Source organism: Ascaphus truei, chromosome 4 (assembly GCF_040206685.1).
Source record: "Ascaphus truei isolate aAscTru1 chromosome 4, aAscTru1.hap1, whole genome shotgun sequence".
NCBI classification, from domain to species: Eukaryota; Metazoa; Chordata; class Amphibia; order Anura; family Ascaphidae; genus Ascaphus; species Ascaphus truei.
The window spans coordinates 77672599-77685182 of NC_134486.1; the positions used below are offsets into that span (position 1 = coordinate 77672599).

Consider the following 12584-nt stretch of genomic DNA (forward strand, 5'->3'; position numbering starts at 1 on the left):
TCATTATTTAACTGTAACTTGAATTTATTTTGGTACACAGCCGAAATAACAAAACTTGTATCAGTGTCCAATTATTTCCGGACCTAACAGTATGTGCACACAAAGTATACAGGCATTCCATATGTATAGTAAGTAAACTTTGCACAAGTGACTTTTTACACATTATAAATTGGGAAATCTTAGCTATTTTACAGCTCAGTGCATGATTTGTTGATGTTTACAATTTGAGGTATCATACTAAGGGCCTCATTCTATATTGTCTGAAGTGGCTGTTTGACTATATAGAATGACCCCCGTAAAGCATTTAATGATCATGGTCTTTCTACATGTCTCAAAACGCTTAAGAGATAGAAAAGTATACAACATAGTGGCACTAAAATGGATACATCTTGCATAACGAAAACGTGCGTGAACGTTTTTTCATGTACAGTACGTGATGTCGAAACACAGAATCCTCTTCACAATGGATTACATTTTCAATTATAATTTAGAAACGTAGTGTCGTCTGTGCGATATTACACTGTGATTGATTATTTAGCTTTGCAATTAGAAAAATCACTGTCATCATAAGAAAGTAGTATTTGCCAATACAGACAATAAGAACTCAAAATGTGAATCAATTTTGTTCTAGTTAGATTTTATTGTGTTCCCAAAAAATATCAAGCAGAGATATTAAATGTTTTTGCATCAAAGGTTTTATGCATATGTCCAGAGTTCAGGGTACATGGCTAGTGCTACCATTATTTTAATATAAATACATCAACCACTTTTCTGGCTACCTTTACTTGATGTGCTTTACAGCTGAAATCATTAACAGACCGTATCACTAAATGTTATATCCAGGTTTTATTTTAATTTTTTTACTTGTATTTCTTTTAAACATTTGCATTTCTGAATTTAGCAAGCTCAATTATATTGAAGCATATTTTTGCTGTACACCATTACAATAATTCATACAGGCCAATATGGCATTGAAGTTACTGTAGTTTCTTCATTTTCAATATTGCCCCCAAAAAGGGCTTTTTACAGTATTTTTTTTTTTATAGCTTAATCATATTTGTATGGAAACAAGTATATCCAGGCCAAACATGAGGAAAAAAATACAGTTTGCAAATGATATTCAGTTTGCACAGCAAACAATTTGGAGCTGTTGTGCATCATCACCTCCTAATAAGTATTATAATCTACAATTCTTTTACATCATTCAACTGGTATCTTAATTTATGAGAGAGTAGGAGTTAAAAAACAAAACAAAAAAAAACCCATATAAAATTAGTGCATACCAATTTAACTTCAGCTTTATATATTTAGCTAGCTTTAACTATGGAACTCTAAATGTGCTTAAATACAACCAGCGCATTTTAGACAGCATTACTTATATTCATTCTTCAATAGATAGACTGTAGTTAAAAAGCACCTTTTAGTGCTTTGTTAATTGGATGTTTAATGTATGCTTTTATTACACAGTAAACCAATATACAACAGATAACAGATCCATACTCTTCAGTGACATTGACGTGTAGGCTCTGTACTGAAAAGCTGACATACATAAACTTAAAAAGTGCAGTGTATTGCTTAAATCAGTCCTGGGTAATATAAAACCTACTCTTAAATAGACTTTAGATACGATTGATAATGCAGAGCTCTAGGTCATTGATTTAAAGCGGTGTTTTGCTTATAAGCATAATAGTGAAATGCAGTCAGACTACTGTATATAATGGATTACATATTTGAAAGTAGACTATTATTTTTAGATTTGTTTTACCAAGCAAAACGTTTGATTTTCCAACCATGATTTTATGAAAGTGAAAAGATGAAATGACAATCAAACCTTTTAAATTCTCTCTCGAAAATTATACATACACAGTTTTTAGAGGCATTTTTTTTTTAGGGAACACAGAACATTTGTATACAATACTATGCTGAAAATGAATATACATTTTACATTTATTGTCAACATCGTGTGTAAAACAAACTCTTTACAAATTACCTTGACACATTTCAACACAAGAAAAGATGCATTGGTTATCCTAACACACATGAAAACATTTTAGATTCACATCCCCGTAAATTGACTTCTTGAGATTATTCAAACAGAACAAAAGAGCTTCAAACCTGCTTCTGGGACTTGATCTCATCTAGAACACAGTGGATGTGTTTTACAGAAAGTCTCCGTAATGTCTGTGTTCAAATATTTAGAACATCAGAAGCTAGCGTAGTGCTTAATCCATCACTTCATCATAACGACAAAATGATACAATTTTCTTAAAATAAACATTGATAATGATATCCAAGGAAGGAGGATTCATTTCTTCATTCAGTTGACAGTGTTCTTTTTATTCACAGTCCATACATACAGAAAGGCACTCTTGATTTCTTCTGTTAAAGGCACTTAGCCAGTACCATGGCTGCTGTAATCAAAAACTCCTTTCTTGAAGAATGGTGAGAATTCACAGATTGTGTGTTTTGAAAGTGTTAGACCAACCTTGTCAATATGCAGCGGAGATGTTGGGGACTTCAGCAACACAAAGAAAAAGTCTTTCAGGTATTTCTAGGAAAGATATAACAAAACAAATTGAAGAAGAATAAATTATGTTGAGTTAGTGATCTAAAGTCCATTAAAATGCATGCACATTTACATCTATGGAGGATATTCTACCGTAGTACAGTAGCTGTGATAAGTGCATTTCCATGTGGAAAGATCTCTTTTCACTTGGAAATGCAGGGTCTCGCAGTCTGTAAGCCCATCTCACATTTCCAAATCGTGCGATAAAAGTTTTTTAGAAGCGGTTTCTTTCCGGCTAGGCAGATCCGCCCAATATGGCCAAAACGGCTCAAATGTGCAATTTTGACAACTTGCTGGAATTCTAGTAAAATTCTCACACTTCAAGTAGATGAGATAGAGGATTTTGGCTCCCTCCAGACCCATTAAGTGAGAGAGGGTGAAGGAGGGAGAGAGGCCGGGGAGAGCAAGATAAAGGTGTGAATATCCAGCATCTGGTTTAACACAATAATAGAGCTGTTGCCCTGAATAGGAGAGGGGGTGGGTTCTGTTCATGTTGGGCCTGACACTACTACCCCCTTCATCACAAGAGGTCTTAGACGGGACAGTAAAGGTCTTATGAAAATCTTTTAGGTGTGGGGTGTGTCATATATATATATATATATATATATATATATATATATATATATATATATATATCCATATCCTCTTAGTTGCCTATGTTCTAATGTAAACAATACTAATTTAAATGGTCTTTTCTTGTAAGGGCAACATTATCTCTTGTTCCTCTATATCGCGTTTTATGCATTATATCACTGTCTTAACATTTGTAGCTACTGACGAACATTGAGTACTATTTTTAAGTCTGCTGTCTACAAGCAGTCCTAAATTCTTATCCATCAAAGATTTATTAAATGTTGTCCTGTTTAGCGTTTGGGTAACATACATATATGTTCTTTCCAAATACATTACCTTAAATCTCACATGCCAATTACCTGCTTACAGTTTATCCAAATCCTTCTGCAGATGAATTACATCCTGCTTTGATTTTACAACCTAACATAACTTTTCAGCAAAGATGGAGTCTGATAAACGAATATAATATTTCACGACTCTCCATCCTCCCCTTTGTAATTGGTGCCAAGAACGCTGGTTCATTCCCCCTCAACAATCTACATACCAGATATATGTAGTTCCTGAGCACCTGGGAGTCCGCACGCTACTCGGTTCTTGTTATGGCAGCAGATTGCCCTCTCTATCTTTCTGACAATTAACTACCCAAGTAGTCCAACTGATCTGTGTTACGGTATATTCCGAGGCCCCACTGTGCTGATCATTAAAAGAATTGGTCTGCTCTAGCCGTTCTATCCTGCCCTGATCCCCTCAAACATAATTTCATAAATTTAGAAAATATATTGGGATGGACCAACAATCTGAGACTCCACAGAAGCCTCCAACCCACATAGGTAGACTCCATGGAAAAGCTGCCAAAGTGCAATAGATAAATAACTATGCAATGTCAAGTGATATCTAACAACTACCTCCCTTAAACTAATCTTCTTTAAATCATTTTGGTTTTAATTTAAAACTAAATCCTACTGCAAGTCACTCAAACATCTCAGGTCAAACAGTGCTTGCAAGTATCAGTTTTATGAAACGAAACACCAAATAAAATACAAATAAAAGTAGTGGGTATTTTCTTTATGTTTTCTTAACGTTATCTGAATTATTAGTCGTCCGACTACATCATTTAATTTGAAAAAATGAGAACTGAAAACCAAATTGCATCTAGAGTGAAAGCAAGTAGAGCTGAGCCACAATAAGGGCCCAGTATGGTGAGATTAATTGATGCATCACGTGCTGGTATTATGCTTGGCATAAAAAAAAAAATAGGAAATATTTGAGAACATCCTGGTTAGTCGATAAAGGGTGAGAGAAAAGGTGTTTTCACAACTCATCCTACTTGTTGCCGGTTGCTGCAAAACAAACAAACGGAAAACTCCATTGAGGCACATTCCATTTAAAGCAAATAACCTCTCTTAATTCATAGTCCTTCCCAGCACAGTATACTTTAAAATGGGCAATAAAACTACTACCATTTTTCTAATACAGTGCTTGTTATCACATCTCTTCTATTATTGTGCCTTATGACAGAATCGATTTACAAATTGGGTGGGAGAGAGCTGCAGTTGCATGTCCTCGCAACAGGACATGGGTGGAATTGCTTTCCCGTATTGCTCACATTATCTGTAAAGGAACGCTGCCTTATCCAACTTTTTCATTTTCGCCCCCTCCGCCTGCTCCTCATCTTTTGTCTGGCATCATCTGACATCACAACGAATGACAAGGTAAGTGAGGCATAGAGGCCTCGCCCGCTCCCCCCGGCATCTAATTTAAATGCTTTGGGAAAGAGCGCAGGGCCTCTGAAAGCGCCATGCCCCCCTCCAGAAAATTTTGTGCACCCCTGTTCTAGACAATTATTATCATTTGCAATATATACACACACACACATATATATATATATATATATATATATATATATATATATATATATATATATATATATATATATATATATATATATATATATATATATATATATATATATATATATATATATATATATATGCAAAGCCAGCAGTACAACCAACTTCCCACTGATTATACCATTAACGTTGACATGTCTGTGAATGGTTTCTCTGGCTTTGCATCTGATTCCCATGTGAACAGCAAGCATTAGCTTATATGGGCTCCATGTAACAATGGATTTTCAGACAAAAGGTGACACATTGTGTGCTCATTTGCATGTCATTTCCCAGAATCCCTTGCTGCAGTGGAATGTAGGCTGTATGCTGGGTGATAATGGTGAAAGGCAGGGTTGCAGACCTGCCTAAGACATGTGAATGTGCTCACAAGTGATCTTTTTATTTGATATATATATATATATATATATATATATATATATATATAATATATATACACACACATTCATATTCATATATATATATATATATATATATATTATATATACACACACACATACAGTATACTCCCTTGAGAAAGGTCCTGTGTCAAGGACCGAAACGTCGGGTTTATGTGCCGGTTTTTCTACTGAATACACGCTGCTTTTTGTACCTTTGAGTGTGCTGTCTCCTTCTTGCCTTGTGATCTTGGGATCCTGGATCTACTCGGTAAGGAACCTATCTATACATTATCTGTATGGGACAAGCACCTTTTTACCACATATGTGTGTGCCATCTGTTTATTTTTATTTCACACACACACACACACACACATATATATATATATATATATATATACACACACATACATATGCATACATATATATACATACATACATATATATACATATATATATATATATATATATATATATATATATATATATATATATACATATATGATTACCTACTCTTATCTCATTTGAGCAAATGTCAGCAAGCCAGCCTCACACTGATGATACCCATAAAGGTTGAAACATGTCTGTGAGTGGGTTAACTGACTTTGCATCTCCCAAGTCCTTGCTTAAAAGCTGTGTTTAAAGCAGCATGCATTGGCTAAGGGTTGCTCATGTAATGTGAGCATGAGATAAAAAGTGGCACTGTGTGCTCATTTGCATGTCATTTCCCAGAATCCCTTGCTGCAGTGGAAGTGCTGTTTGCTGGGTGATAATGGTTAAAGACAGGGTTGCAGACCTGTCTAAGACATGCAAATGAATATACAGGAATATTTACATATACATATACACACACACACACACATATATATATATATATAATATTTACAGTTGCTATATATACATACATATACATATATATACATATATACACACACACACACACACACACACACACACACACACACGTTCGTGAACCTATTAAAAATCCAAACCTAAACTGTTATTAGATCTTAGTCTAAGTCCTAATAATAGATGGCGATAACCTGATCAAACAAATGATCCAAAAACATGATACCTTTTCAACATTTATTTATCCACAAATGATTCAACATTCATTATCCACTAGGCCATTTTAAAATGCAGAATTTCTTCTTCTGCAGCCATTCTTTTGTAGATCAGCTTGTATGTTTAGGATCATTGTCTTGCTGCATGGCCTACTACTTTTGCTTCAGCTCACAGATGGATGGACCAACATTGATCTTGATACAGTGCAGAATTCATGCATGTGTTAATGATGGCAAGCCATCCAAGTCCTGAGGCAGCAGACCAGCCCTAAACCATCAGACTCCCACCACCATGCTTGACGCGTGGGATGACGTTCTTTTGGTCGAACGCAGTGTTTGATTTTCGCCAAAAAGAACGTTTCTCATTGAGGCCAAAAAGTTCTACCTTTGACTTGTCTGTCCAGAGAACATTGTTCCAGAAGTCTTGTGAATCATCTATGTGCTCTTTGACAAACTTCTGATGGGCAGCAATGTTCTTTTTAGAGAGCAGTGGTTTCCTCCTGGCTATTCTTCCATGAATACCATTCTTGTTCAGATCGTTGAGTCATGAACACTCATTAGCCAAGGCGAGTGTCCTGCAGATCCTTGGATGTTTGTCTGGGGGTTCTTTGTGAATTCCTGGATGATTTGCCGTTTGTTCTTGGAGAGATTTTGGCAGCACTGCTGCTGGGTAGAGCGAGTGTGGTTTTGAACTTTCTCTATATGTAGACTATATTTCTGAAAGTGGATTGGTGGAGCCCCAAATCCTTAGAAATTATTTTGTAACCAATTCTGTACTGATGAACATCAATAACTGTTTTTATGAGGTCCTCAGAGATTTACTTTGATCGTGGCATGATGTTTTTCCACATACCTGTATGGTGAAGACCAAACTCTGAAAGTTTGTGATCTTTATATAGGGTTGGGCCTCCCAATTGCACCCCTGAAGATCTACCTAATTATTTAAACACCTGATTCTAATTATCCCCTTTAATTTAGCAAATAAAACCAAGATTTCACTTACTTTTGCACATACCCTGACTCTGAATTACTTATTGTGTTTCTAATTCATACATCATTGTTTCAAAGGACAAGGAATTGGTTAATATAAACTCTATTGGATATTTAAGAAAATACTTTTTTTAAATTTTGATTCAAGAAGGTTATCATGGGAAAACTATGGAATTTCCATAATTATCATTTGGATTCACAAACTTTTTCTCGCCACTGTGTACTCTGTGTCTGTCTCTGCCCTCCCTCTTCCCCTCCTTGCCTCACACATTCCAACCCTCCCTTTCCCTGCTGACACCACCACAGAATGGCGGGAAGGGAAGAGAGTGGTTGCTTCATAAGGAGTGAAAAATGCCAGGAGATCTGAACAGATCGGAGAAGACAAGCTTTTACTTTGTTTCGTTCCAGGCAAAATAAATAAATATTACATAAATATAGGGGAATCCAGATTTCCGTAATCATGATATGACACACACACACACACACACACACACACACACACACACACACACACACACACACACACACACACACACACACACACACACACACAATTGAATATATCCATATTTGTCATTCGTTAATTGCCTCCATAATATTATGAAAATGCAGTAGTGATCAGTAGTGCTATTTAAAACATTTCTGTAAAGCCAATAAAATAAAAAGTCATATCCCACATTCATAAAGAATGAATATGAATTACTGTGGCTGCACATCTTAGAAAATTTGCTTTTTAAAGTAAAAGACTGCAATAAATATCTAAACATGCCCGGCTGGTGATGGAAATGAATCCTCTAGCGCACAAATCAATACAAGTCATGTCAAAACCTATTCACAAATGACAACAAAGGAATTGAATTTACCATGCATTTCTGAGCCAGAAGTGACAGCTTGTCATTCTTTGGAATGGCCTTGGCAAACAGCTACCAAAGTGTTTGACATGAATCATCCTCAAAATCCTTTGGCCAAATCGAAAATTGGAGGAGGACTGATAAATTTGCTTTATAAAAACATATTGCTGGGATGGACTAGAATCTTTGTCATTTTCAGCTGCAGATTCCTTGAAACCACTGTGTAAAACTGCACAGTTGTGAAATTTCTAAGCTCATGATATTGTGTGATGGAACACAAAATATTTGCAGTAGCTTATGTTACATTTTAGTACTTTAATATATCTTAAAGCAGAGATCCCACCTGTTCATTTTTTTAAAATCTTACCTTAACTAGAGATATTTTTCAGGAGATATTTGTAGTATTTTTGAGCCAGTTTTAATACAGTAAAAATAACAAATATGGCGGCGGTCTACAAACATGGGGTCACCAATATTGACTTCCGGAGTAAGCACTGACCCTGGTGACCATATCGTTTCCCCAATTTTTTCAGGGGGCAGCCTTTTTATCCTGGGCTTGTTACTCCTGAATCCGTTGGGTAGGAAAATATAATTAGCTGGGAATGTTGCTTTCAGCTTCTGTTGGTCAACCAGTTTGACAAAGGTCTGAGGTGGGACCAAAACGTTGAACCTTATTTAATAATAAATTTTACATTTCACAAAGATCACTGGAGTGCCTGGATATCTTCGTGCTTGCAAGCAGTTTGACAGACCCCTTTATTCTTAAATGGTTGTGACATTGTAAAATCGGGATTCACTACCTCCAAAATCTTTTAATATAAGCGGTGTAGGACTGAGACAACAGGTGTATACAGCACGAATAACTTTATCAGGAAACTGGACAGAGCACTTGGCAATTAAAGGTAGGTTAGGGTAACTGACATTGACAGGAAGGTAAATGCATCAGTACTGAAAAGGAAAGCCAACAGAGCAGACCTTTATACAGTATGTAATTTGGGGGTTTATAGGAGGCCTACAAAAGATTTAAAAAAAAGGAGTCACTAGCAAATTAAGAAAACTCAGAAAAATCCAAAATATAGTAATCCAATAGTCCTTATTCAATACAAATTGGTAACATCTACTTTGGAGAGCACCAATTTGTTTTTATATTTTGAGCACCCCACACTATTAGGCGTTGCTAAATTCTCATTAAAATTTTAGAAACTGCTGTGTTTTTTACTAAGTTTCAAAAGCATTAGGTAAAATGTAAATATGGGCATTTGCTAATGCCAAGATGTGTACACAGTAATCAATACAGTTTCTCAAAAAATACAATGGAGGAAGAAGCTTAATGTACTACAAAAATTGAAGCGTTCAATGAAATACTGAATGGATGTTTAAGTAAGAGTTGGTATTTATAAATGAAAGTAAAGTTAAAGTTCAAGATTTTGCCACACCCTGGGGCAAATACAGACAAGACCACGATTATTCTAAAGCTTGCCTTAAACTATCCCAGTTACATTCTGGGTATGTGCTGGGTGTAACCTGGCTAGTTTAAGGCAAGTTTAAGGCATTTCTGCATTGACTAATGACCTATAGGATTAACACAGCAAGGGTCCCTGGCAGTCCCATTCCGTTTGAATGGGACTGCCAGGGACCCCCGCTGTTAATCTGATAGGCCATTAATCAATGCAGATATGCTGGGTCTAGTTTAAGGCATGTATCCAGCATGTACCTGGGTCTTTTTGGTGATTGCCACTGGTTTGTGTTAGTATAGTCGCAGTCTCTGCTGTATTCCAAAGGCACTGAAATGTTGCTATAAAATACAAGATATCCAATACATTTTTGCATTATACAGGTCCTGAGACATTTGGTATTGTCTTAAACATTGTATAATATGAGAAATAAAGTGTACTGAATGTTTAATGTGCTTTCCATACCTATGCAGTATAAGCCTCTTATGGTTTGCATAGTGTGAAAAAAGACCTAGATACCTGACAACATACAATGGAATAACAATTTTATGGAAACAGGTGTAAGTGAAAAACATTTAAAAATATGCATTTTATGTTTTATGCCGTACTCCCAACAGCACAGATATACTGTATATTGGACTGGAGTTATGCGTTGCAACATATAATGGATTTGTAATACAGTGGACGTACAAGTCAAACTTTCTCTGGCAATTATTTTAAATTCAAGTGCAAAAGCTTTACCTTTACTTTCTTAATTGTGCTAGAATCCTCTTTTCTACACAGTTATGGAGCTATGCAAAAGAAAATTACGCTGCTCGTAAAAATGTCACAGTACAGTATTGAGGTTTGATCTTTAAGTATCGTTTAGCTGATGTATGTACAGTGAGTGTGAATATTCTCACTTTGAACCTACAATGAATTTGGAAGTGAAACAATAATGAACGTTAATACAAGTGTGTGGGATGCAAGTGAAAGAAGAAGTAAATAGGCAACCTTGCATGGACACAATTGTCTGTAATATTCTGTAGGTTGAGGAAAACTGGTGCACTGTACTAACTGGCTCCAGACAAAGGATGATGGAAAAAAAATTGCGATGAAGTACGGATGAACAGCTCTACAGTATTAAGTCAAATCATTAGCAAAACAGTTTCAAAATGTAAGAATAGGCATTGGAGGTTGCATACATGAAGGAAAAGACTAAGACCCTGTTCCAAAAATTGCAAAAGATTCTGGACACACACCATAGCTAAACAAAAGTACCCACATTTTTATAACATTAGTTGCAGACTCATGAAGATCTTCATCAGGGTCAGATTTATGTTTTGAGGATGCAACATAAAATGCCAATTGAATTTCCTTTACAGGGAGTGAGAGTTGCTAAAAGCAGAAAGGGTAGATTATATTTGTGTACTTTAAAGCCCAAAGTTATCCTATTGTAACAGTGTTCCCCCCCACCCCCCCAATTGCAGATAGGGGCCATTACAGCCCCTGGTGGTGCATGCATGCTGGTAACAAGAGGGCTGAGTCGATGACTTTGGGACACAGGATCAAGTTTCTGGGTTACATAACCCAGATAATACTTAGCAGTGCAGCGCCTCCATCTGCCGTAGGCTCCAGGGATGTATGGAGATGATCTCCCATGGTAGAACTTGTACTCTCCCCCCAGTTAGATCACACACCAGGCCGGAGGTATATTGTAAACAGGAACGGTTTATTACTACAGTCTTTGCAGTAACACATAGCTACTCAACAGTCTTCTGCCGGATACAGTCTCTTTGCTCTCAGCTATTACTGTAGATGGTACCTGGACCATCACTACAGGCCAAGGGAACCAGCAGCCATCCTAACTCTTCCCCACCTCCCTAGCGGAGGCAGAGGTATGATCACATTCACTCCTCCCCGCAGGGAAGAGCACATGGGTAAGCCCCAATCTCATGCTCCCAGACGTGTGACACACTTTCCTCAGAGGGAAGGAACAACCTCCAAATTTAGAGCGGTCCTGCCCTTAAGTACAGCTTGAAGGCCGACGCCCCGTTGTCCCAGCTACAACAGGATGTACCACCCCCTGCTCTCACTCAAGTGCAATATCAAAGGTGAAGGGGAAAACTCCATACCAACTACTGGCAAGCCTGTAAATACCAGGGTTTACTGCCAGACCATTGGGTAGAATAGTAGCCATGGGGTACCCCGCTACACTATATTTAGTGTGGGGAGGGGTGGGGGTAGCAGACATTGCAAAATGAATGAAGACCTATGACAGAAGTGATTAGTTGAAAGTAAAGTGGCAGCAAATATTTAGCAGACAGAGATTAACGGTTGAAGCCGAAATATTTTCTTGTTGAGGATGAAATACATGCACGTTATTAAGCTAGCTTTTCACTTTGATGTATTGGTGTCTCCCAGGTGTAAAACGGAGGCACAACTTATTATTGTTGCAGCACCAGACTAAATCAAAGAAATAAAATCCAGTTGCTTTCAATTTGTACTTGGTTTGCAGCCTTAATAGTCCCAACACATCTTTCATAAAAAGACATGAAAACAAAGGAATCTTACAGTATGTAGAATGTAGATAATTCGTAGAACTAGGCTGTGGAAAGCTCCCTGGCAGCTAAATAGTAGAATGGAGCTCTGTAAAAATGGCAGTTTTGCTCCATCGTATTGCATTTTTCTCTGTGAAATATATAGACATAATATTTCTGCTAATGGTTCAAAAGGTTGTGGTGGTTATTTAGTTATGTGAGAAGTATAAGAGGCAGGAGAACAATAAGGGCATATTTAGTAATACAGGCAGACAGAAGGAGA

At 36.8% G+C, this 12584-nt stretch overlaps 1 protein-coding gene across 2 annotated transcripts in view; it reads right to left on the reverse strand.

Annotated features, from left to right (window-relative positions):
- Nucleotides 1-1776: 1776 nt before the first annotated feature.
- The window catches only part of KIF16B (kinesin family member 16B), a 318925-nt gene continuing 308117 nt past the window's right edge, over nucleotides 1777-12584 (reverse strand). For both annotated transcript variants that reach the window (XM_075596069.1, XM_075596068.1), the window contains one exon: nucleotides 1777-2551. In XM_075596069.1, coding sequence (XP_075452184.1) covers nucleotides 2393-2551 — 159 coding nt within the window. In that variant the 3' untranslated portion in view covers nucleotides 1777-2392. The remainder of the gene's footprint in view (nucleotides 2552-12584) is intronic.